The 26595-nt window shown below is 38.0% G+C and overlaps 4 protein-coding genes across 15 annotated transcripts; 3 read left to right on the forward strand and 1 right to left on the reverse strand.

The window, feature by feature from the left end:
• Positions 1 to 2338: 2338 nt before the first annotated feature.
• LOC140792992 (protein PIN-LIKES 2-like) lies at positions 2339 to 4228 on the reverse strand. Of its 2 annotated transcripts, none has more exons than XM_073144285.1 (2): positions 4073 to 4228; positions 2339 to 3913 (listed from the first exon to the last, which is right to left on the reverse strand). In XM_073144285.1, the coding sequence occupies exon 2, from the start codon at positions 3816 to 3818 to the stop codon at positions 2475 to 2477; it is 1344 nt and encodes a 447-aa protein (XP_073000386.1). In that variant the 5' UTR covers positions 3819 to 3913; positions 4073 to 4228; the 3' UTR covers positions 2339 to 2474. The 2 variants fall into 2 exon arrangements, with proteins under 2 accessions (XP_073000386.1, XP_073000387.1); XM_073144286.1 differs by having other exon boundaries at positions 2339 to 3916; positions 4073 to 4209.
• Positions 4229 to 7165: 2937 nt separating this feature from the next.
• On the forward strand, positions 7166 to 13571 carry LOC140792406 (uncharacterized). The gene is made up of 9 exons (XM_073143399.1): positions 7166 to 7504; positions 7727 to 7920; positions 8839 to 9014; positions 9566 to 9850; positions 9937 to 9995; positions 10113 to 10149; positions 10258 to 10329; positions 11820 to 12129; positions 12979 to 13571. Exons 1-9 carry the CDS (start codon positions 7345 to 7347, stop codon positions 13348 to 13350), a joined length of 1665 nt encoding a protein of 554 aa, XP_072999500.1. The 5' UTR covers positions 7166 to 7344; the 3' UTR covers positions 13351 to 13571.
• An 828-nt stretch (positions 13572 to 14399) lies between these two features.
• Positions 14400 to 21170, forward strand: LOC140792407 (uncharacterized). Of its 2 annotated transcripts, none has more exons than XM_073143401.1 (9): positions 14400 to 14542; positions 17920 to 17947; positions 18062 to 18318; positions 19439 to 19510; positions 19834 to 19901; positions 20046 to 20199; positions 20295 to 20375; positions 20464 to 20553; positions 20658 to 21170. In XM_073143401.1, the coding sequence occupies exons 3-9, from the start codon at positions 18064 to 18066 to the stop codon at positions 20754 to 20756; spliced, it is 819 nt and encodes a 272-aa protein (XP_072999502.1). In that variant the 5' UTR covers positions 14400 to 14542; positions 17920 to 17947; positions 18062 to 18063; the 3' UTR covers positions 20757 to 21170. The 2 variants fall into 2 exon arrangements, with proteins under 2 accessions (XP_072999502.1, XP_072999501.1); XM_073143400.1 differs by lacking the exon at positions 14400 to 14542 and adding an exon at positions 16748 to 17408.
• Positions 21171 to 22599: 1429 nt separating this feature from the next.
• On the forward strand, positions 22600 to 26416 carry LOC140792404 (uncharacterized). 10 transcript variants are annotated; one of them, XM_073143388.1, is made up of 4 exons: positions 22603 to 22672; positions 22778 to 22954; positions 24520 to 24608; positions 25226 to 26416. In XM_073143388.1, the coding sequence occupies exon 4, from the start codon at positions 25288 to 25290 to the stop codon at positions 26137 to 26139; it is 852 nt and encodes a 283-aa protein (XP_072999489.1). In that variant the 5' UTR covers positions 22603 to 22672; positions 22778 to 22954; positions 24520 to 24608; positions 25226 to 25287; the 3' UTR covers positions 26140 to 26416. The 10 variants fall into 10 exon arrangements, with proteins under 10 accessions (XP_072999488.1, XP_072999492.1, XP_072999497.1 ...); XM_073143393.1 differs by having other exon boundaries at positions 25260 to 26416; XM_073143389.1 differs by having other exon boundaries at positions 22778 to 22818.
• Positions 26417 to 26595: the final 179 nt, after the last annotated feature.

Below are 26595 nucleotides of genomic sequence, written 5' to 3' on the forward strand. Positions count from 1 at the left end.
AACTGTGTTAGAGAGGAGGCAGGTGATAGAGACAACTCTTGAACATATATATATATTTATGTATATATAAAGAATTTTTTTTCTACAAGACAAAAGAGGGGGTGGGGTCCACGTGAGCCAGCAACCACACGATGTACCCGTCGTTTCCCGCCACGTGGGGGGGCCAGCCGGGATGTCAGATCCTGGAGAATCCAACGCTAGATCGCCTCTCAGCACCTTCTGCTAATTGTTGGATTCGTCTCCAAACAACGTATGCGGCTACGCGCTGCGATGAATCCACCCGGCCGACTTGGCATCAATCCACTGGATTGGAAGGCGAGTTCGTGCAGTGCTGCTGCAGGCGATCCGGCATCCTCCCTCGCGTTTTGACCGGTCAACTACTAGTGGGGATCACGTCTATGAGCACCACCCCGTACGGCACATCCCACCGCAGGCGGCGGTCTTGTCGGGCAGAATCACGCTACCTGGGGTTTCGCGACGGAGACGGTAACCTGACCGGGAGGTGCAGCGGAATCGTCTTCACCTACCTATTTATTACGACCCTTCTGTAGAATAATAAAAATATTTTCATAAAAAAAGTCTATCCCTAGACTACTTGCTATGTAAATCATTGTCTTAAAAACAATATATTAATTTACTCTTCAAAATAACCATTTATTTTCTGATGTCATTAAACCTCTCTGTAAGTATAAATGTAGTCTACTAGACATATTCAATAATAATAAAACTCAGAAGGACCAAAGTTCTTACTTAGCCATCTCAAATTTTAGGATCACAAACAAACTAAATCCTAGAAGAGATTAGATTCGTGATGATATAACTAGACATTATGACAATAAACCCAACCACAAGGGGTCTCGGTTTTTAATAGGGTATATCCTTTAAATTAATAATCCATAATCCTTGTTTTAAAGTTTAATCACAAGGGTTGCTCTCAATCTGGGAGTGGTAATTAATGCTCATGGGCCATCTTGAGCTTATGTCTCACAACGTTTGTGCTTCATCCTATTTGGAAAAAAGAAAAAAAAAACTCCAACATTTTTGGGGAGCTCACCTTTGTTTTTTTTTTTGATCTGAAGAGGTAGCGGTGATAATTATTAAAGAGTCCTGGGAAAGCTCAGGGAAATAAAGAGTCCTGAGAAAGCTCAGAGAGCAACAGTTCATAGTCGGAGAGAATGAATCTGAGGACTTTTTCCCATTCTACGTAGCTTTAAGAAATTTGTGGTTGGAGAGAGAGAGAGAGATGAGAGATGAGAGAGATGCCAAATGCATTTGGTGGGGCTCATGAAAGCCCCATCTAACAAATTGCCTTTGTTTTGGTTGGCTTTTGGGATTAGAACAAGGGAAAGTCTTTTTCCCTCCCCTATTAATGAGGTTTTGACTGATTCACTATAGTTTGGCATAGTTTCCAAATTATTATTATCAGGTAAGCGCTAGTGTCAGTGAGGTCAAAATAATAATTTATGGAGTAATATATCTTATAAGAGATTCTTATCCTAAAATAATAGAAATCGCTGATTGAAAAGATGATTTTATAAATTTCTTTTTGTGAGAACAATTTATATTTGCATGATAAAAACTATAGTAGTTTAACAAATAGTTTATAAACTATAATAGAACTGTAATAAATTTGGGGAGTAGTAGTAGATCGATGACAAACTCCTGCTTTGTTTTTGTCGTAATCGAATTATCTACGGTAAAGAGAGTGAAGTTTGATTACTATTCACAAATAAGAGATTTTCTGATAGTGGGATGAGTTGCTTTACTTGTTTCTACTCAGGTCCATATGCACCAGAGCACTGTGAATTGTGTTAGTATAAGATGTCACATATTTGGCATATGAAAATTCTTGAAGTGATGTGCTTATGTAAAAATCTGTGAGTTCTTCATATAGTACAACTAGTTTGCAACATATCATAGCTAATGGATTCTTGATGCTCTGTTTTACATATATTAGTTTAATAACCTTGACTTATGGAAATCTGAGAGCTGGTTAGATCAATAAGGAGAGAAAGGGAGAGGAGAAATGGAAGAAAATAAGATCACTTTGCTTGGATGAAGAGAAGACAACAATAGGAAAAAGTAATAGTTTTCTCTCTGTTCTTTTCTTTTTGTTGCTTAGTTTGTTTTACTTTATCTCATTCATGAAGAGTCCATCAGACTTGCCAATATAATGAGTTCTATAAACCAGATTGCAATTACGATGCATATATTCCAACTGAGACAATAGTTTGATCAAAATCAATAGTAGATTACAGATGTTAGTGCAATAAGCCAATCGTAAACTAAAAAAATAGCACCATAGACATATATAGATGGAAGACTGAAGATTACTCAGTTGGTGCAAAAATAGTTTACTAGCATAATTCAATACCATTTATAAACAGAAATGTTCGTACAAACTACGAAACAGCTTACGAGCTAATGCTCCCTCGACAGGGATTGAAGAAACTAAGTAATTTGAGTGTTCAACCTCAAATGTAGGAGAGCAGCTTGAAGTAGATTACGATATAGACCGAAAGAGAAACTACGGCGCACACATGCTGCCAGAACAAGAGTGCAGAAGCTTCCTTGACAGCATAACCCCTCAAACTGGCAATAGCTCCCAATAGAATAGCACTTGGAGTTGTGTATTGCAGCAAAAGCACAAATCGATACATCTGATCTCCCTGAACAAGAAAATTTAGTTTATCTGCCAGAGCTACTACCCCAATTCCGACAAATGGGAGGATCAAAAGCCTTGTCACAGTGATCCCAATTGTCGTTCTGATACCAAGAGATGAATCATTAGGGCCTTCTGCAAGCATTCCTCCAAGAATTAGCATTACTAAGGGAACCACAGCCCCTGCTAAGATTTCCAAACTGTCTGTGAAGAAAGAGAGTGGTGCATCACCTCCAAACACAAAATCTCTAAATACAGGAACCGTTCCTACAATGAGCGCCAATAAAGATGCAATTGTTGGTGGCTGAAGAATGTGCTGGATTGGAGTCTTTTCGGCGACAACTCTAATCCTCCTAACGACCTTTGGCTCGGCCAAACACCTAATAGACTTTGGACTAGAAATCCCTGCACTTGCCTCTCCCTCCTCAGTAAAATCGAGGTCTGGAAAAGTGTTCTGCGAAGATCCTGAAATGCTTGCAAAGACTCTGGCAATAAAGGGAACCTTAGAATGTTCTGTTTCCTTATCCACCATCCCAGGCCATTCAGCCTCATGAAGCAAAGGTCTACTGATATTACTGATTGGTTCCTCTTCTACTTCATTCCCATCTGCAACAATCTCATAATATTCCATCGGTGGCTCCATCATGTGGTAAACCAAGGTGTAAACAAGAATTACAGCAACCCACTGCGCAAAAGAGACATAAGCAATGCCTGTTCTATGGCAATCGGGGCCAAACGGATTATCTGAGCTATGGCAAACCGATCCAACTATAGCAAACGGGAGGTTACCGGTGTTGCCAAATCCAGTCATGATCACGGTAAACCGGAAGAATTGCGGTGGCGGGCGGCAAACAATTGCGACGATGTATCCAAGAGCACAACCTATTGCCGTGCTAATGAGCACATTGACCGGCACAAACCACCAAAGCAAGACATCATTCAAGGTCACTGATTCGCCTAGATGGACAAAGATGAGGCAGGGCAAGAAGAGGGCAAAGACGAGCTTGCTGAGAAGCTTGAAGGTGGCTCTTGGCACAATTTGGGTTTTTGGGTGGGCAAGTATCAGGCCTATCACTGTAAGGCACAAGAGCTTCATAAGAGGCACCACAGCCGACAGCCAGTCGCCATTCCTATCATTCACAGTTTGATGATCCATGGGGGACGAAGCTAACAAACAGTTCTTCCTAAAAAATGGGACAATTCGGGAGTTGGGTCTTCAAGACTTCTCAAATCTATGGAACCAATGAAGGCCTGCTGATGCAAATATCACAATAAATCTTTAAAGATTTCTCTAAAGGCGAGATCTTTCGTGCGGAAATAACAAATCTACAACTTGGGCATCGCATAAATTGCAGAATAATCGCGAGAACTGCAAGAAACGTGGACGAGAAAGCTAGAAGGGTTGCTCACCAAAGTATGATAACCATCACTAGATGAAGACGATTCCAGCGAGCAGGAAATATCTACACGAAGAGTGTTTCAAATTCATACTTCGCTTCCCGTGAGGTGATGGATTTGATCTTTATCCTCGCGAAGGTTCTCACCACGGTCGAGTTTGGGTTCGGGTAAGTTGGTCTTATACGCACCGGAGTTAGTACTTATCGGACTCGCTATTCTCGGACGGAGCTAAATCTTTCGCCACGGTCGTCCGTGCAGGATCGGACGGCTCTGGTAGATCCAAGAAAACGATAAATGAAACGATCGATATTTTGTCACGATGTCAGGTTGATTGTCTCGCGGACAAGAGTACGATCTTATATATATGAAAATGATTACTGTATTCTAGCTATTAGATTAAAATTTAACGGCTAGATTTTTAGTTCCATAAGTTTATTAGTTTAATCCTAGCAAATTAAACTGAGTTATGAACCAGCTCGACTTAGCTCGCCATGCCAAACGAGCTGAACTCGAGCTAACACAGGTTAAGATTTTAGCTCATCCTCTTCAGCAGCTGGGCATATTCGAGTTCGTTAAATTTTATTGTGAATCGAACACAAACGAGACCCGTATACGCCTTCTACCGATAGAATATAGATCCGATCAGTAGACTGCAGTGCCCCGCCTTCTATGTCCAAGTTAGTAGTACGCTATGCATGCAAAGTGGTCTCAAACTATCAAATTCAACACACTAGTTTTTAGTAGAATAAGAGAGTAATATATAGAATGATAGTAGGCATTAGTTAAATTTTAAGCAGCTAATATTGGTAATTAAGACGTCTTAATCAAAATCAACTAGGGCATTTCTGTACCACAGCCCATATACGCCTAATTAGATGGCCCATATCCGGCCTACTTTTTAGATATTGACCGAAAGGATTGGAGCAAAGTTCTTGCAGCCCCCCACTGTAGGAATTTCCTACAATCTGGATGTTTAAGACTGCCAAGTGTTCATATTGTAAGAAACCCCTACAGATGGGACTGCAGAGGATCCACTCCAGATTCTTGCCATCAGGCTGCTCTTCTAAACCAGTTCACCTTTTAGGTCGTGACCGATTCGAGCTGAGCCATCAGCCTACTCATATGAATAAACTCCCCCAACAAAGGAATGAACGTAGAAGAGAACCGCATGGGCATGAGGAGACGGCAAATCATATATTCTATCAATGTCAAGAAGTTTGGCATGAGATTAGACGAGACTGTAGTGTGGCGACTTAAAGTATTGTTTCAGTAGTATTTAGATGAGAGTAATAGTTGAACGATTTAGTATGTTGGTTAAAATTTAGTAAGACTTAAATAACTTAGTCATTTGTTCCGCTCATATTTAGCGAAAACTCTTAAGTGATTTAAAACAAATCATACATCCTGAAGCACGTGCGTCGGTGATGTATGCACGTGGCTGGCTTATTGGCCTTGTGGCTTGCCTTTAAATCACCATGCTTCATTAAAGAAAAGAAAGGAAAAGGACAGCCTCATGCCTCCTTAATTAATGCCAAACTCCTGCATTTGATATGCCCACCGTGACATAAAGGTTGTGGAAGAAAAAGTTGCATCTCAAAGTGGATCTAGAGGCACCTCTAAAGTCTAAAGAAAAGCATGGGCAATAAAATAGCAAAAGGAGAGAAGTATGGGGGCTCTTTTAAAAAAAATAAAAATGAAATAATATCTTTATTATTATTATTATATATGAGTCTGAATATTAAATATTAATTAAACAAATGTCAATTCTCTCTTGATACAAAGATATTTAAATATTACTAAAATTTTAGCCAATATATTTAGTTATATAATCTAAACTTTAAGTCATTGTACCTTCAAGTTATTGCTCTTAGGTGTAGCTGCTCCTCCATATTAATACATCGTTGAACCATTAAACTGAGCTAAGTTGAACTACTAAGCTAAACTATTAATACCTAAATAATTTGTTCACAATAAATTGATTGAAAGTGGACTTAAACTTCCTAGATCACAAATTGATATATTTTCATTTTTAGAGTTGGGCTGTAATATTCTATTCTTATTAGGCTAAGAAATGAACTACGGGACCTCTCTTTTAAAAGTAAAATGAAATAATATTGTTATTAGGCTAGAAAACGGATTAGAAATTCTACCAAACTAGGCATACTTAAACTTATTTACTCGAATATTTCACCATATATATATATATATATATTAATGACTTTATCAAATCTCTTTACTTGAGATAGAAAACGTGCATAATTTAAAATTATACTCAACTACTAGTCTACTGGTCTAAAGCAAGAGTAGTGTTTTTGAGTTTTGATATAAATAAGAGAGTTAATTTATAAATAATTCTTTATGCACCAACCAAACACTGACTTAAAATTATTGTCGTACCAAATGTATTAAATTTTGATATATATGATGAAACGCTAATCTGTTGAAATGATTTAGTTTAAAATAAATCATTAAATATATATATATATATATTTATCTTTAGGATAAGAGACGCTAATAAATTGCGTAAATAATACTCGGATATTTTCTCTGCCAGCAATAATTATTTGAGATCTACCATTAGTAATAATTCATCCAACGCAAGCTCTCCGACACCATGACAGCCGTACGATTTTCATCAGACCGCTTTAGTCTGGCAACTAATCAATGCCTGACACGTGTGAAAATACTTTCCTTGAGCACCAAAAGGCTGCTGTTCACAATGTGATCTCCTCCTTTCCCGAATCCCCACAAATTTTTTGTTATAAGAAAAACCCCTACTTTACCTTTTAATTTACCGACCCAGCCACGATGCATCGGAATCCATCTTAATCACCATCGTGCCACTGTCAATGTAATACCGGTAATGGCAGTACCGCAAATATATACAGATAGAGGGGGGATTTCATTCTGTAGATCGGAATCCGTTTAACTGCAAAAGATCGGCTAGGTCCCGCTCTCATGTGCGTCAATTCGTAAACGCACCCGGGTGTCAGACCCAAAATAGAACTATTAAAGAACGAGAATAGGCCCCACACAGAAACCCCGATAACACGTGTCAGGGAAGCTTGACACGTCAAGTAGCTGCTCCATGTGAGACCCAGGTATGTACTCGATTCCGTGACCTCACTCCCGCCGTTAAAGAGCTTCAACTCCCCTAGTCCTTTCCCCGCCTCCTCCACCTCCTCCTCCTTCCATATCTTTCTCTTACGATTTCTAAACCCTAGAAGAAGGAAACCCTCCTGATGTAAATCTTAAAGCGGCGGTTCTCGTATTGAGATCGTGCGATGGAGACCCGCGGCACCACTGGCGGTGGCGTCGGCGTCGGCGTCCGCGTCGGCGGGGGTGGAGTTATCTCCGTCTTCTTCTTCTTCCTCTTCTTAACGTCCCAGTTTGTGATCTCTGAGTCGGGAAGAGATGAGATCACGGAGAAGGGCATCGTACTAGGTCGGTGATCCGATCTCGCTTCTTTTAAGCTCCTCTTGATCCAAAAGGTTTATCCTTTCATTTGTTGCGGTGTTAGTAAAAAGATTATTTTTTGATGGGTTATTATGATTGGGAGCTCCGGGCGAAGGTTTCGTTTCTTGAAGCTGTTCTTGCTGTAATAGATTTATCTTTTCTTCATTTTACTATGAGCAGAAGTAATATATATTGGTGTTTATTCTATAGAGGAGGGGAATTTGGAGCCATGGACGAAGGGTCTGTTAAAGTTGGCGCCGGTGGCGTCGGGACCGGTTGCGATGGCTCCGGATGCGAAATTTCCACTGGTATTGGCGGAGAAGAGGACGAGGAGGCCAGATATACTGAACAGTTTCAAGATTTATAAAGGGGGCTGGGACATCACGAACAAACACTACTGGGCGGTATGTTGATCTAAATTCGCTTGTATTTCATTTGTGTATCTTTGTGTCCTGTATTTGTAGATGTCCATAAGCTAGATATATGTTTGGCTATGTTTATGCCTCAATCAAATGAAATTGGCGTGAATTCTTTGACCAATATGTCTTGGATAAGTTGAACTGGTAGTCTACTTTTTTATACAGTTTTTTGCAACTTACAAAATGAGAGATGTTTTGGAGAGAAGAGACTGGCTATGGAGGTGATGGCATGTAGACTAGGTTTTGGAGATGAGACTAGATAAAGTATACATGTATCATCTGGATGGGTTTAAAGCCATCGTGGCTGGATCTTGAAATTCTGATCTTACCTGCTCAATATTTAGTCATCTGATATAAGGTAGGAAGGTCGGGTTGCATTTCTGTTGTATTTGTTCATAAAAATATATGGCCCTTTTTCTTGCCTATGGTCACACAATTTTCAAAACTGTCTAGGATTTGAGCTGGTCTTGATCGATAAAAGATTACAAATAAATCCATGCCTGTAGTAAGTTTGGGGACCACTTGAATCATATTCTGGTTTAATAGAATCTGTCTTGTTTGCTGTAATTTAATACGGCTCAAACTTTTACATTTCTTTATTCTTTAGAGGTGATTAGTCCGTTTATCCGAACTATTTTTGTTAAAAGAAACTTTCTCTGTTGCAAGCTTGTAAAACAGAAAGGATGAACATTTTCATGATGACTATTGCAAGTCATTAGTTATATTGCCACCGAATATAAATACTAATCAGTTAAATTGCACATCTTGCAAAGTGTATCAATGTAGAACTGTATTAGCTTAAATAGCATTTTCAATTGAAATGCTTGCCGCTAATAAAGTGTGCTCATATTAAGTGGTTTTGACTTATATTTTGCTCTCAAGTATTAATTAGTGTTCCTGCAGTCTGTTGCATTTACAGGAGCTGCTGGAGTCATTCTCTCTGCACTATGGATCGTTATCTTTGGCATTTCCTTAGGTGCACATTTCTGCTGTAGATGGAGAATGGGCAAAGAGAAAGGCTCAAATCGCATAGGACATGTTAGTCTAGTATTGCTGCTGATCTTCACATGTGCTGCATCGTAAGGCACTGAAACTCTAAATGGAGACCTTTACTTTGAAGTATCTATGGATGGCAATTAGTGTCAAATGATGTTCTTGTAACAAACTTTTACTGCCAACCACTTATAAGTGGAGCCTGCTAGTTTTTACGTTAATCAGTGTTCGATTAGCCCAATATTTATACTAAATGAATCTATCTTCTACCAGCCTTCGTTAGTTGGGTAGGTGCTGCTTTGTAGTCTCTGACATTGGGTTATGTGTTTATTGATTAGATTTTCCTTTTGTAATTGTTAATGTTCCCATGCCCTTCACTGGATTACATGTTGTGGAGCTCCAATCTTATATAAATTGACATTAAATGGCATCCATGATTTTTGTACTGGTTAAGATTCTTAGAAATGCTTTGCTGATGGGTCTGTTCACTTTTACTTTGCAAATCATTGAAACCTTTCCAGCATTTTACTTTCACTTTTGCTTGTTTTGCTTTTGTATATTTGGTTCTTTTGTGTATTAGTGTTATCTATAAAAGAGCTGCCACATATTGTTACCTTTAAGGCACTCTTGCCTCCAGGACTGGATGCATTCTTCTTTCAATTGGGCAGGGTGAATTCCATCATGAAGCATTGGGTACCTTAGATTATGTTGTCAACCAATCAGATTTCACCGTACAGATTCTGAGGAATGTAACAAATTTCTTGTACTTTGCAAAGACAATAAATGTGGACACAGTTCATCTTCCATCAGATATTCAGGATCAAGTTGACAAGTTAAGTGGAGACTTGGGTATTGCAGCTAGTGCCTTATCGGAGAAAACAAGTGAAAATTCTAGAAGAATTAATCAAGCTATTAGTGACGTGTATGTTTCTACAGACTGTCAATTTTGTTCTTGGCTTGTTCTAATATGACTATGCTTACAAGATTCTGACTTTTCACCAATGCTAGGCGGTGCACATTGATTGCGGTAGCCTCATTAATGCTTGTGCTGGCTATATTTGGCTTTTGTAAGTTCTCTGTTTTACTACCTGTAAATTGTTTCCTTTCAATGCATGCATAATAATGCTTATATCTGTCTAGATTAAGTTTTTTCCGGACTCACTATTCTTTTTTATTTTATGCAGTAATGTCAATACTTGGGATTAAACATGCAGTTTACATGTAAGTTGAGGATCCAAACCTCTTCATAGGATTTAGTTTTCCTGCATTAATGGTGCACATTTTTTTCTTCTTCAAATTGTTGAACGTTCTTCGGAAACAACTTTTCAGCTTTGTCATTAGTGGTTGGCTACTCGTGGCAGTTACCTTCGTTCTTTTTGGGGCTTTTGTTATTATTGAAAGGTATGAACCGTAAACCATTATATTATTTTTTCAATTATATTTAGTAGTTAGGTGCTTTTGTGTCAATATGTATGTAAACTGATTTATCTGTGGGACCGTGTTTTCACTTTCTTTTTGAGATTTCCCACTCTCCCTGTCTGCTTAAAACACTCTCCATGAAGTCATACATAAAAAATTTAGCTTATTCTGGGGTGGGCATTTGGGAGATTCTATTTTGTGACTTAAATGTTATTTTGAGTAGAATGGAACCAATCTTTTACTGGTTATAACTTGTGAGTTCTGTCAATTTGTTGCTTTCTTTGTATCTTTTTGTATACTCTGTTGGTACTTGGCTCAACATCTGATTAGGGTAGTTGAATTTTTCTGTTTTTATGCTGAGTTTGCTTTGAGCCCAGGATGAACAAATTCATAGTACCTGATCATAACAACATATACTTTCAATCATTTGTAGAGATTCTTATAATAGGAAGTTTGTGCATTAATAATGATTTGAGTATGTTATGTTTATTTTTCACTAGAAAATTTCAATGTTGTTTGTTTATTCTTTTGGAATATCTATGTTGCAACTCTTTTGTTTCTCAAAACCCTCAAATAGAAACAAGACTTTTTGAGTTCTGTTGCAACTTACAACTCATAGGAAACATGTTTAGTGTGAATTTGAACTGCTTTTTTTTTTGTACATTTCATTAATAAAAGGAGTTAATATACTGTAAAACATGATATTATATATTGATGGGACGAACGATGAATTTTTCAAAAAATTGCATCCCTTCATTTTTCCTGCTAAACATATAATCAAAGATCTTCGAGTATTGTCATGCTATGATACTCAAATTTCATGAAATAGTAAGCTATCAAGATATAAAACAGGGTATATTTTGTCCCAAAAGTTATTCTTTTCATATTTAATGTCTATACTCTGTAATTCCCTCTTAGGATTCCTACAGTTGTAGTGCCAACATCATATTGTCTTAATTTTTCAACTTGTTATGTTATCTGATTCTTTTTTCTATACCCTTTCTTTTTCCGTAAGGATTTCAATCCACTGACTGCACACAACACTCTCAGAAGCTAATACCGAACATGGCTTTTAAATGATATCTGGCAGACCTGTTCTTCTTTATTTACTGTTATTATACATTGACTTTTCTTTTATCTTGTTCAAAGTTTGAACCTGGATTAGAAGCTTCAGAAACTTTTCATGGCAAAAATTAAAAAAATTGCTTGACTTGTGAGTTATGACTTTTGTTGAATTGATGTACTGTCGATGCAAAATTGGCGATACATGATTATAATGGACACATAAGCATTTAATCGTGTTATTAAGACATAAGCATGGTTTTGTCTTTGATTAGAGTACTTTAAGTTCGTCTGGAGCACCATGACCATAAATGCAATCACAAGAATAAATTTATGTTTGATGCATTTATGTGAGAATGCTTATCTTCAACTTCCAAGTAAGAATAATTCAGATACTTTTGGTCTGTCAGTGCTGCGACAGATACTTGTAAGGCCATGAATGAATGGGTACGATACCCTCAGGCAGAGACAGCCCTCAGCAGCATCCTTCCATGTGTCAATGAGCATACAACTAACCGGACTCTGTACCAAAGCAAAGAAGTGATTCGCCAGCTTGTAAATGTAGTCAACACAGCAATATCTTCCATAGCAAATGACGACACTGCATATCATTACAATCAGTCTGGGCCTCCACTGCCTTATCTCTGCTCTCCTTATGATGCCGAGCTACATGATCAGCAGTGCAGACCTCAAGAGGTGTCAATTGCCAATGCATCACTGGTACGCAACCAATTCCCTCTATGAGATCACTGATGATTCTCAAGTTGATTATATGTTTTTCTTAGCAAAGGAAATTTATGAAATTCTGTGTAGATACGGGATCTCATTACAAACTTAATACAGAAATGTGATTTTACACTCAACAATTGAATTGTGATTGCTAGTTGAGGTAAAACCAATAAATATAGTTTGATTAATCTTTAGGGTTGAATACCTAGTTCTAGTGCAAGCATTTTATTTTGTTTCAACTCAGGGAAAAGTAAAATTTTGAGATGTATCAAAAATGTAGTAATTGAAATGTTTATTGCCCAGGTCTTCTGCATTATCATTGTCTTTGTCTTTTCCTTGAGTTGTCTGCTCAATTTATTGATTTTTTTTTTTGCTTTGGGACTTGCTAAGCAAAGAATTGGCGCTTTAGAGCGATATGAATTGGAATAATACAAGTGTACTAGACCTCTCTGACTTTTTAATGCTCAGATCTACAATTTTTCATGGCATTTAGCTCTTCAGTTATTGAAAATTTGAAACTCAATTCAATGATATATGTGTATTAAAAAATATCCAAGCTACTCTGCTTCATTTCTTTGTGATGGGAGGAAGCCTTGCCTCAGATGATATAAGGTTCAGGCGAAACAACCAACTCTTCACTAGTTGTGGTAAAGCTGCATACAGTGTGCCCTTCCAGTCTCTCCACTGAGCATCGTATACTACAATACTGCTTGATTTGTAATGTTGTTTGCTGCGATGTTATTTTTCCGGATAAATCTCCCTTGGTTATTATTGTTGTTTCATCATCATCTATTTAAGATAATCTATTCTTATTTCTCTTTTAATTTTCAATAATTATAGGTATGGCAGAATTATACATGCACAATTTCCAACTCGGTTTCATGTATTAGTGTTGGAAGGATCACCCCTGAGATTTACCATCAGTTGGTGGTTGCTGTCAATGTGAGCTATGCCCTCTACCACTACACTCCATTACTACTCAACCTTCAGGATTGCAAGTTTGTCCGAGATACTTTTGACACCATCACCACTCGATATTGCCCCCATCTTGAGCGTGATCTACGAGTGGTCTGTGCTGGGTTGGCCCTGATTGCCATCGGGGTCTTGCTCTGCCATGTCGTGTGGATCTTCTATGCAAACCGCCCCCGAAGGGAGGAGGTGTTTGCTCAACCGTCAGGAGCGAAGATTGCTTCAGCATCAACTTTTCCATGAGAAGAGGCAAAAATAGTCTCATCCTTATACAAATATACGTAGCAAATACATGATATGTAGATTTTCTCGGCCAGTAGAGAAATCCCTAAAATGGGGCAAAGCACCATATAGGTTACATTTTCTCAGTAATTTGCAGTTGCTGCACCTGTCGGAATATTGCAGGCTTTGGCCTTATCCAAGTAATGAGCTATTGATATGAATCCTTTCTTCTTCTCGTGTCATCCTTTCTCATCTTGGAAAGAGTACACACATTAGCCCCTGTTGTTGCAATTTGCGATTATTCTTTTTCTGGTTTCATTCTAATTGTAGGGATACTTGTGAGTAGCAATCATTTAGAAATGCTCCCTATTGAATCGGCTTTATTATGGAAATCCACTAATTCTACTTAATCGCAAACTTTCTCTGTTAATAAAAATGTAACTACTAGTTAGTTTTACAGATTGCAAACCAAAGGGTTACTCTAATAATTTTTCTTTTTTGTATGTTTACCTATATACTAAGTCTTTGTCTACATTGCGAACTATGAATTGTAACATAATGCACAAGCTTGGATGAATCTGAAACATGTTTGTCATGTTGGATCTCAGGCCACAGTCATTCCCTCTGTGGTCTGGTCCTTAATCTAGTCTTCTTATCATGATCTGCTACTCTTTTTCACTTGCACACAAAGCTTTCTTCTTGAAGGGACCACCCTTGATGGTCGTACTGGCTTTCATTGGCTTTGATGGATCCTAGGATGGGTCACCTCAAACTGGCTTCACCTATGTGGACTCATTAATGCTGCTCCTGGATCTTTGCCATGCATAGTATTGTTCTTCAACATGTGATGCATGGACCATTGGGGGTGTGTATGGCAGACAAAAGCAAAGTTCCAGTGGATTTACTACAGAACCTGGAATGATACCAAAAGTACCTCCCTTGTATCTCAATCAAAAGGTACATGCTTGCATGCAGGTCAAACAATTTTGTTTAGTTTTTGTTTTATATCGGATCAATGCTGTGTATATATGTTCATACTCCCCCATCATTGTTTCAGTAATGGCAGGTAAGATACAATGTGAGACTGCATGAATGTTACGTCTTTCATGAGATCGATGACGGTTGTGATCGTCGTCTATGTCGATCATGATGATGCTGGGACTGCATCCAAGTCTTCGACGGCACACCATCGCCACCGTGGACTGCAAGGAAGGTTACACATCATCATCATGCTGTTTGTTTTCCTTTGTATTCATTCATCTCTAATACCTTAGTGTACATCCAAGCAATCAGTCAAAAGAGCAATTGGTAGTTCTAAGCTCACCAAGTACACTACAATTCCACTACATTAATAGCCTGAGAAGAATAATTAGTTCGGCAGTATAGATGAGTATATTAATAACCACTAACATTGGAGTAAGAAAGAAGGTTAAAAGGGGGATTGTAGACTAGTGTGGTCCTCTTTTACTTAGCCAAATATAAAAGATGTGAAAGTACTATAAAGTGAGTTAAGAGTTGCTTGTGGTTGGGGCCAAAAACATTATTGTTGGGTAGGATTAACTATCCAATAGAAGAGTTGATCCATTCCAAATTGGGTAGCTTAGAAAGTAATAAATGGAGAAATGGCTGGTTGTTAGCTATGAGTGAAAACATAAGATTGGCATACCATATTCTATTGAGTTGTGGTTTATTTAATCTTGACAAGTGGGTTTGGCATCAGGGAAAAGATTAAAAATGTCATGTTTATGTATGGCATGAAGTAATTTGGGATAAGTTGCTTTTCAATGATTTGTGTCACCAAATCCAACTTGATCAAAATGGTGGAATAATTGCCTTTGTAGGAAGGAATTAGTTAACAGTAATCAACTGTAACCAACTCCTCCATATATATATATAGGCCTTAAAAATTAAGTTCTATAATGTTCAAGTCCACATCACTGTTATCTTAAGACTAACCTCATATTGGCTTTTAACTTCCTGCCAAAAAGAATACAAGACATATCACTAGGCATCCTCATGTCATGACTTCAAGATGTAACATGTTAGGCATAAAGGGCTTTTATTCATGAAGTGTTTCTGCATGTGAAATTCCCAAACTGCCCTTTTAAAAAAAAAACTCTTACTATCTAAATCTTTTTGAGGGCATCAGTGGAATATCATAGCAATTTTGAGAATAAGAATTCTCTCGTGTTTCCTACCTAAAGCATATCATCCAAGAAGAGATGATGATGTTTCAATGGGATGTGATATCTCCTCATCTCTCAACTGCAATTAGGAAAGCAACTCTTTGTGATATTATATAAGTCCTTAAACTCCTCAAACATGACACATATTAATAGGTCATCTATCAAAGATGTTTCAGGTAGTTCAACAACAGACAAGGCTTCCTGTATTAGGGGTAGAGTAGACTAAAATTGCCACAAAATTTAAGCCCGTCGATGTGGGTCAACTTTGGCATTCTCCCACTGTTATTTGATCTGAAAGTGTAGGAAAATTTATCAAAATCATATTGTCTTTATTATCGTTTACAGCTTATCATATATTATTCGATCTGTACCATTTATTTTTAATATCTTAAGTTACTTTCAATGGTATCAAAATTATTTTTGCATGTTTAATTAATTTAACTAATATATATGGTCATTGACTATCAAGAGAAATGCAGGAATAATAAAATTTGATATGATAAAAGTATGAACTATAGTAAAGGTAAAATGTGATGTCTATTTGATGAATTATATTTCCCAGATACTTTTCACTAGATTTTTTGTTTAGTTGGTTGAAAAATCCACAATTTAGTTGGTGCATTTGGTTTAGATTCCCAACTATTGGCACATATTAGATCATACTAAGTGAGAAAGGTGAGGCATTAGACCAACCTAAACAAAAGCATGCAGAGATAATTAGACAAAGAGAGCAACCTGTGACCAAAGTTTAGCATTTTCCAACCAAACCAAACTTTTACCTAGATTTTAAATGAAAGCCTCATATTTTTTTCCTCACTTGGGTCATCTTCATTGACCCTCATAACTTTCCTCTAAGGAAGTTGGTCACTTCACAGTAAGGGAGTTGGTTGGAGAATGGACAACATTATAGCATCTCTAGACTCACCAAACCCTAGATTTTGAGAGTTAATTTCTTTTTCAAATGATCCTTTTCATAGTTCTTTGACTGTGGATAGTAACTTTGGTGTTCATAAATGAAAACACTACATAAGAACATTAGTATTGATTAATAACTCAAGCACCATTAATCTTAGTTCGCATAAGTAAAATTTCCACATGATTTCTGTAATCTTTATACAGAAAGAAAAACTACTTTACCAGGGGCCGAATCATAAAAACAGAAAATAAGGGGGGTTCGAATAGAAATTTCCCTAATCTACCTTTAATTGAAACACATAATACTAATTATCCTCATGGTAATAATGACGGCCACGGAGTGGCGTGCGTGGGCGTTAACGGCCAGAACGGTGGGAAAAAAATAGGGCGTGGAGCCGTGGAGATCGTGGCAAACGTGCGCCGGCCGTTAACTATCTCTCTCTCTCTCTCTCTCTCTCTCTCTAGAGAGAGAAAGCTTTATACACATAGCCAGGGGCGTTACGGGAATGAAGTTCATTGTTTAAAGTGATCTTTGTAGAAGATCCCATGCTCACATGTACGGGAATGGCGGATGATAAATTGGGAACTCTTATTTGAGTGTATTATGGGAATAGGAAAAGAGAGGAAGAGAGTGAGGAGGGGTATTTGGAGAAATGGAGAATTTATATAGGTGGAGTGTAAGTGTTGCATTTAAATTTGAGACTTTGGGTTGGGTTTGTTTGTAAGTTGTAACATCCCTTGCCACTCTATCTCTTGCTTCCTCCTTAAACCCCCCCTTCTTCTCTTCTCTTCTCTTTCTCCTCTTTTTCTTCACTTCGACATATCCAAACCCCACCTTGTAAGTATCCTCTTCCGGCTCCTTGTTGTGCACAGTTACCTCTGCTTCATGCGTTGGTTTTCCTTGCTGCTACTCTTGAGAAAGGGAGGGGAGAAAAGGGCTTCGAGGAACAATTAGAAAGCTGCCATCTTTACCATTTGGTTAGTCCTCTTTCGTCTTTGGGAGTATTGGGTTCTTCATCTTTTGGCGGGTTCTGCTTCCTTTCTTGGTATTCTCTTAGTTTTAGCTATCTTTTGGGCCCTTTCCTCTTTTCTCGGTCTCTTTTTGATACAGGGCTTTATTGGGTCTTCTTCCTTTGCCTTGTTTTCTCACTTTCTAGTTATAAATTGATGCTGAGTTGTGAATCTCCTGTATGTTTATGGTTGGTTGGATTACGGATTTTGAGTTTAGTTGCTCTTCCACACCTGCTTTGGATCCAAAGCTATTTTGTTTCCATTAGATTTGTTCTTTTGGTTTGGGACTACACTTTGATTACTATAGTTGTTTCGTATAATCTTGTTGCGTGTTTTCTCTCTTCTTCTTCTAAAGGTGGCTTCTCCCTTGTAGCTCTATATGTTTTGTTATTTGTACAGTCTTCTTCTACTTCTATTAATAGTCCTTTTTCTTTGTTGTGATAATTACTTTTTTCCGTTTCTTTTTTACCTCTTGCAGATTAACTGCCTGTTATTGCTGGTAAAAGGTAACTTCTTTTTTTGAGCGATAGGCTATTCTACTCTTCTCAAATTTTGTCTTTATTCCATATACCCATGAATTTTCTACTGATCCTGTAGTTCTGTATTATGTGATTATGAAGGAATGGGGGACCATCTTGCTTTGCTGGTGGATCGCTTGCTCACTGAATCGACATTGGAAGCTGCAATTGGAAACAGAGAGCATACCCAAATTAGGCACGTGTTGCCCTCATCTGAGATCTATGTTAGTGAATCCTTTCTGAGTAGAAATAATGAGGATGGGTGCTCTGCCCAGAAGTTGGTCGAGTGCCGAATCTGCCAAGATGAAGACTTTGACACCAACATGGAGATCCCCTGCTCATGTTGTGGCAGTTTAAAGGTAGACAGCTTGGTTATGATCTATGGCACTTCTGTAGTTACCGATTTTGTGTGGTTGGATTAGTGGATGTTATGGAGGCTTTAGTAGAGTTGCCTTTTATAGTATGTTTCCTTCTTGCATTTTCTTCTTGATATTCTCAAGCATTTTCTTGTGCCAGCATGATGTTCTTCACATTCATGCATAAAAGAAAGAGTAATTTATACAAAACTATCTTGCTTTGCTATGTTGGAGGAAACATTCGAATTGATATATATATGCCTGAGACTTATTATGTAAATGAATAAATATTGGGAAAGTGATGGACAATAATGATGTATATCATAATCAAATTTTTTTTGTAGAACTTGTATTCTCTATTCTGCTTGCTATTAGATGTTCTCTGTATCAAGCATAAAGCATTTGAGGAAGAAGATTCCAGTATGTCAATTTGTTTGATTTCTTGAAGAGAAGTTTTAGGTTCTCTATGTGTTACAATTGGTTCCTTTATCCATCGGCCTAAATTCAGGTCGAGACTAACAAATTAGTAAAAATATCCTCTTTGCCTGAAGATTTGCCCATTTAATCTAAGTCATGCTTCATTCAAAAGGTTCGATGTCTCATGGAAGCTAAGTTATTACCAAGTTGGTGAGATATTGGATTTAAAAACTTTACCTAGGTTTTTTCCAAAAAAATTGTAGTGTTATTGTAATAAAGTAAACGGCTTATTTACCATTTCAGAGAGCATTTCACTGGAGATTGTGGTTTGAAAATCACTGCTGAATAGTCTTATTTTCTACAAATTTGTTTTTTTTTTAACTTCCGTAACTCAAAACCTATTTGAACTCATCAAAGATTAAGACTGCTCTTTCATGTTCATCTCTCTTTAGTAGTTTTCCCTAAAGTTATGATATGTAAACTTTATACTTTTAACTTTTAAGATGCTTTGATGATTGCCTTTCCTTGTTTCAATACCATTTCTATAACTTTTACTCTTATCGGATACCAAAAGATGATTTGCAAACGTTCCATTCATTTATTTCAAAATTGTATTCTCTCTGTAACCATATACTCTGGAATGATTTTGCCCAACTTGGATGGAGACCTTATCACTTGGCAACTGCTTTTTTGTGTATACTTGTAGTACGCTCACAGAAAATGTGTGCAGCGGTGGTGTAATGAGAAGGGTGATACTACCTGCGAAATATGTTTACAGGTGAAGCTCTGTCTTTTCAGCAATATTTTGTTTTTGTCTTGTCATGCATCTTGCATGTGTAATATAGTAATGCATGCATATTTAAGAGAAAGTTGCATTATGGGACAAATTGTCAATTGTCAAACATAAGCTAGTTGCATATCAGTTGCGACAGTCGCCTTCTGTGAAATTAGATCAGATGGGCTCCTTATGTATAAGATAAACACATGATGGGTTTTCTCTCTCATGCATGTTTGTTGGTATAGAAGTACTGTGCTCTTTCCTTTTTTAGATATAAATGAATGTACTGATGTTAACTTTAATCATTTCTTTGTTTGATCTAGCAATTCAAGCCAGGTTATACAGCTCCTCAACAGTTGTTTCACTATGGTAGTGTCCCGATGAACTTCAGGTAATCTCTTGAATGTTGATATAAAGTTACACATATGGTCCAGCACATAGTTAAATATCAAAGCTCTGAGTATGCGTAGGTACTAGATGAATTTCTTTAGTTCTCCATAAGCATTGCTAGTGTACTTTTTATGGTCTGTTTCAGGGGAAGTTGGGAGATCTCTAGAAGGGATCTTCATGATTCACAGATCATAACAATGGTTCCGTCTGAACGTGGACTCATAGGAGGTTCTGACTATGATGACTATTCCTCTCTGAGAACGAGAAGCTCAATTGGTTGTCGGTCTGTTGCCATTATTGTAAGTTTCTTGTGATTGAAAAGTGAAATAATTCGAACTTTCTTATTGATCGTATGCTAGTCTAATATAGAACTGTCCTTTTTGTCTTTGCCCAGTTCATGGTTCTTTTGGTTCTTCGCCACATTCTTCCTCTCATAATTAGTGGAGCAGAGCAGTATTCTTTCACCCTATTTTCAGTAATCCTCTGATACATATACAAACCTTGATAAAATTACTCATAAGAATGATTTAATTATTTACTTGTGCATTTCTATAATTTAAAAGCTTCTGGTGCTGAGGACTGCTGGAGTAATCTTTCCTATTGTAGTTATGGTGCGAGCAGTAGCCACTTTTCATCGTCGACGCCGCCAACAGGTAATCCTTCGTCGCTAGAGAACTTATTTTAAAATTTAGTTCACTTCATGCCTTCCATCTTCTCTGCAGACAACTTTTTGAGTCTGACTTGTTCAACACTGTAGGAAACTCGCGAACTATCATCTGAAACAGAAGTGGAGAACATTCGATCCAACTCCTTGCAGCTGATGCGATCTCAACCGAATCTAGTTCGAGTCAACTAACAAAATATCCTGTCGCTTAGATCGGCGAAAACAAAATAATTCCACCATCAGTTAACATATAGTGATGAAAGAGTGGAACCGGACGAAACCTGTGCAACTTCCAGAGAGATTACGACTGATAGTTGACATGGATGTCAATCAAGTCCAACACCAGTGTACATAACATGCTATATGATAGATCGAGGATTACGGTTTTATGCCACTCACTTTATATGCATGAAGATGAAGTGGTCCTGCACATCTGATCGAAATGGATGAGAAAAGTGGCACAGGAATATAATTGTAAAAGTTAAATTTAGCACTTAAATTTCACATCCTAAGTATCAAGGGATGAATTCATAATATCAAAAATGTATTCTGCCTTCTTTTACTTGATATTCTCAAGTTTCATTAAGTAGAAGCATTATTAGTAAATTTCTTTGTGCCAAGGACAAAATGTAGGAGCGGAAATTCAAGGGATGATGTGTTTTCGTTGCCTCCGAACAACAAAGAGAGCCCTCCTAGGTTAAACATGTTTTCAACGTCCTGTGCGGTCGAGTGACGTCGTGAGTGAGCATTGTAAGGCACAAATATGGCATCCTCAATCCATGGGAAGTCAACTCAGTGCCAAAGTCTTCTTGGCTCTAGAGCCGCCGCTAACTCGAGAGAGAGGGGTTTCATACGAGTATCGCCAATGGCCAAGAAACTAGGGTGCTGGAGGAGCCATGGGCTTTTTAACTCACCAGCCATGCATAGTGAATGTGAATAACTTCACTGCATGCACTCGCATGGCAACCTTGCCATTGAATGGCACACGGGATCTGGAAACGCTGCCTTCGACGTCGCCGCGTTGGAGGCAGGTGGCAATCAAGTAGATGATCTTTGGGTGTGAGCCCCGGAGACCAATGGCGAAGCAAACAGGGCCCCGGAGTCCATCTACAATTTTTTTTGTGGAAATTATCCAGTGTCTCACATCAAGGCTTTTTTGTGGAAACTGTTTTAGAATCGGTGTCCTAACTCGAGAACACCTATATGGGCTGAATTGTGGGCCCAATGACAATTGCGAAATGTGGACCAATCTCTTTTACACTTGTAGTTTTGTTCTGGAAGTTTGAGTTTGTTTGACAATAAGAGGACAAAACATCTCAGTAGAATCAGATTGGCTGTCCCGAAGAGGGGATTTGGTCCCCGAGACAGACATTTTGATTAAAGCAATTTCCGCAGCCACGATTTGGGGATTTAGAGGGAACGAAATGTAGGCATCTTTCAAAGCAGACACTCAACAGCAAGAGTGGTGGCTAGGAAGGCGATTATGTTAGCCTAGGATTACTTGAAGGACCCTATGGAGTTAGGACGACTCAAGAATGTAACCCTAAAGGTGAATGTTGACGGTTCTTAAGGAAGGATATTATCAGGGCGGAGCAAGATTCATCGTTCGAGATAAAAATGCCCATCTTCTTAAGGCAGTACAAAATCGACGATTGCAGAGTTTGTCGTGAGGTTTAGGCCATGCAAGCAGGCCTAGGAGATGAGACCAAGTAATTTGGAGTCAGAGGCATTATTTATTATTATAATTTTTAGAGGGGAGGATAGTAGTCGATTGCGATTAAGGGTGATATCCTAGCTGACATCTTTTAAGAGTATCAAATTTCTTCACACTTATATAGAAGAAAATAAAGCGGCTAATTGGCTATTGGGCCCGTGAAGTAAATATTAGCTCAAATATCAGCTCCTATTAATTAGAAAAGAACGTGACCCAATTACTCGTACGGAATTGGATCCGCTTCTAAATGTCGGATCTGGAATTCTTCAATCCGACCCGTTCCATTACCCGATAAATAGGAGTCCGCTCGGTTCATAGCACCTCGCTGCGCATGTTAGCGAAGGACCTCGTCGTCTTTCTCTCGACGCCGCGTCGCCTCTCCTTTCTTCCTACGGTGAGTTCCTGGGGTCTCGATCCATGTTGTTCCAATTTTTTTTTTCTGTCGACTTCTTTTCTCGTAATCGAGGCCTCGTGATTTGAAATCCCCCTTTTTTCGCAGTTATTGAGGGTTCTTTTGGTGGTGATATTGTTGGATCTCTGGTTCCGCTCTTGTTCCTCTAGATTTCCTTGGGATCGTGAAATATGTGGATGAATTATCCTTATCTTGTGCTGGATTTGGTTTTAGTGGTTTAAATTTTGAACTTACTATTGTGGTGTCTTCTCTTTGCTCTCCTAGGTTTTTCTCCTACTTTAGATGGCTGGGATCTATTTATTTACTTGTTATAATTTCAAGATATTACTTAGTTTAGATGATTGCGAATTCTTTTTTTCCCCCTCTTATTATGTGAGATTTTGTACTGTGATCTAGCTCTGCTAATATCGATGGTAAGGTTTGTAAGGGTGTGTTTTGTGAGGTTGTGTCTATTGCATGTCTTTGATCTAATCATTGTAGGGATGATCTGCTTGCAAAAGTGAGATCTTGCAGCAAGGACATAAGATATCTTTTATTTTCAAATGGTGCATGGTATTAGGTTAGGTGTGGAGTTGATATACGCTTTAAACAACTTGAAGCTACTTCAGCACTCGTCATGATAGGCACGCTCAAGAAATTTAATTATGCTATTTTGTTATTGCAAGGAAAGTCATTAGGGAGAAGGGGGTCAAATAACCACCTGTAAACACAGTAGATCCATTTTCCCTCTCAACTTCTCAGGGCAATTTTGAGAAAACGAGCGAAAAAGGCACCTGTTCTTCAACTTCTAGCCCAATGCTGATAGCTGATGGATAATAAGATTCACACTTATGCATGCATTATGTGCCCCTTGATTCACTATCCACATGCTCCTTATCATGCAACTCCTTAGTATTTGAAGAACTACAATTCTTTACACAGAAGAGCTGGGTACTTTTTGATTACCTGAATCTTTGTGATTTATATACTTTATTCTATGCCTTTCATGAAATTGGGTGGGTTTACTTAAGCTTATTATCTTTTGTCCAACTTGGGAGCAAGTGGAAATGCCTTAGCAAGGGAATAACAAAAGAAAAAAAGGGCAATTGGATGACAGAAGCTTTAATTTGTGTACCAGAGTAGTACAACCTTTTTGTCACAACTAAGAAGGAAAATGTGCAATTCAACTTTCAGTCAGCTTTGTGCAGTTCCTGTTGAATTTCCATAATGACTGAAAGTAACCAAGTTTCAACTAGTTTCTATCATTTGTGGCTGATTTACATCAGCTTCAATTAAGTTCCAGTTAGTTTTAGAAATTTCAGCTGAAACCTATTGTTTTTATTTGAAATGAAAGTTAAGTTTTGGGTTCCTTTTTATATTTTTTTCTGGATGGAAGTATACAGTCTTGACCAAAATATTTTGGTTTAGCTTGAACTTGAAAGTATATTATGATTTTATCTTCTGTAGTAAAGGAAACTGGCGAGATGGAGATAACATTTACTAAGGATCTCATTTTGTTGTTCACATCCTTGTTAACATGTGCGAAATTTAATCCTACTTATTTTTTCTGGAAGATCTTGAATGCTTTTGTTCGTTTTCTGAAATTTTTTTTTTTTTGGTGGCCCAAATCCAATGCATATTAACTGGTATTCATATTATACAATAAAGAAAAGTGAAAAAGATCACAACCACTTTGTGGCTTGTTACATTTTGTATAATATGATTTTATCCTCCGCCATGTGTCATGATAATGTTTTAGTGCTCTTATTTTCCATTAACTAATAGTTTTCTAACAGTGTGTAGGGCTTTAGTATTTGTTATTTGACGATGCATATTTTATGTGATTACAGGTCGCCAATTTGTAACTAGAAAGGGGGAGACTATTTATTTTCATTTGTAGCATAAGTTGTAGGCTGGACGGTATAAACTTTTGGATAAGGTAAGAAAGTTGATTAGCATTTTTTTCTTTCTCCACTGATTACTCTTTTTGATTTTAACATGGTCTTCCGGTTATTTCTATTCCTCCTACCCCTTTGTTACCTTTTGACATATCTTCCTTTAGAATTCTCAAAAGAGTGATAATTATGTACTTAACTGCTACCGTCAAGATGGAAGAACATCATAAGAAGTTATCTAAAAAATAAGAGAGCCAATACTTATGGTTTTAAAAGATTGCTCACTTTTGAAAAACATATGAAATTTGCAGGAACCATAAAGACCTATAATTAGTTTCAGAAGAAAAGAAAGGAAAAAAACTGGCACCTCAAAACGGATTCTTGTTTTTGTGTTCTTCTCTTTTCTTTCCTCAAATCAGAACTTTTTTACTGTCTTGATCTGCCTTCTTATGACAAAAGGATAAAAATTACAATGCAATTAAAGAATTAAAAAAAATCATAATGTACCTGGAAGATATCAATATTTGGTGTTATGAACCTCCTAAATTTTATGTTTGTTTTTGGGTTTAACTCATGAAAGCTACAATGATTATTTATGTTATGTTATTTCAGGAATATGAGATGGTTGAAGTAACTAACAGGGATTCTTCTCTTTTGTGAGATGCACTTCCTTGCATCATCTCACCATTATGCAGGTGTAAAGTCTGTGTTTGGTACTATCGAATGGACAGCAAAAAGTTCCTACAGTTGGTTGAAGAGAAGAAGAAAAGGATTCTCGAGAAGAAAGAAGCCCCGTTGAGATGGGAACAGAAGCTAGAAACAGCAGGCAAGGCAAAAGCTGATGCAGAAGCGAAGGCGAGAAAGCTGAAAACAGCAAAGCATAAGAGGAAGTCCAATTCTGTATCAGATTATGACAGCGATTCTGATAGCAGTGGTGCTGAGAGGAAGCAGAGGAAGAAGAGTCACAAGAAGCATAGGCGACATAGACACTCTGATTCAGAAGGCGGTGGGAAGCATAGTCACAGATCAAAGAGAAGGAGCTCGAGCGATGAAAGTAGCAGCGATGAAAAAGAGAGTGGGTCTGAGGAAGAGCGCCCTAGGAGGAAACATTCACACAAGAGGAGGCATAAATATATTTCTTCTGGGTCAGAGGATTCTGATAGGTTAGATTCAGGCATTGAGAATGAAGTGAGAGCCAACCAGAAGAGCCATTCTAGGCACCACAAATATAGCCGCAGATCATTGGATGCCGACTCACCGTCAGATTCTAGAGAGCGAAAAATCAGCATGAAGCTAAAGCTCCACTATATGTCCAGCACTGATGACTTGATTGCAGGCTCTGATGATCACAAGTGTAATAGGAGAAGCCAGTCCCTGGGGAAATCATCAGATGAAAATGGGGAAGAACCTGGGAAGCCAAAAAACAACAAAAAGAGTCATCACAGGCACCACCACCACCACCGACACCATCACCACTACAACCATCATCGTGATCCGATTAATTCTAACAGGAAACCAGGGGAGCAGAGTGATGTCGTTGATGAGCATTCTCCTGATGTGGGTGATGATAATTGAGAGTGCTTGAAATGCTAGTCCGATTCTTCCAATTTTGCTTGGTAACCATTCTGGGCATCTTATGGAAAGATTAAATGGAATTGTTCTTTGGAAGGCAGGTCCAACTGGGCAAAGAAAATTCATTCGAAACCATTGTACTCATGCTTACTTGTCTATGATATCTGTGTGCTTTCAGATTGTTTTAGGAACTTCGTCTGCTCTGAAAGTGATGTTTAAGGATATTGATCGACTCGTGCTATGGTTCTCTCTGATTGTTTCAGGGAAGATTGCCCTTGAATTGATCTTTCTTCTCTTTCCTCTTTTTGACAAAACAAAGAAGCAAAAAGTCTTGCAATCTGGTAATAAACTAGACAGCAGAGAAAAATAAGTATCTTGTGGAAATACTGCAGCTATCGGTACTCGCTCTCTTCATGGGCAGGAGCATGAATAAAGAAAACAAGAAAATCACATCATTAT

This window comes from Typha latifolia, chromosome 7 (assembly GCF_019914945.1).
Source record: "Typha latifolia isolate L0001 chromosome 7, TyphaL0001v2, whole genome shotgun sequence".
Taxonomy (NCBI): domain Eukaryota; kingdom Viridiplantae; phylum Streptophyta; class Magnoliopsida; order Poales; family Typhaceae; genus Typha; species Typha latifolia.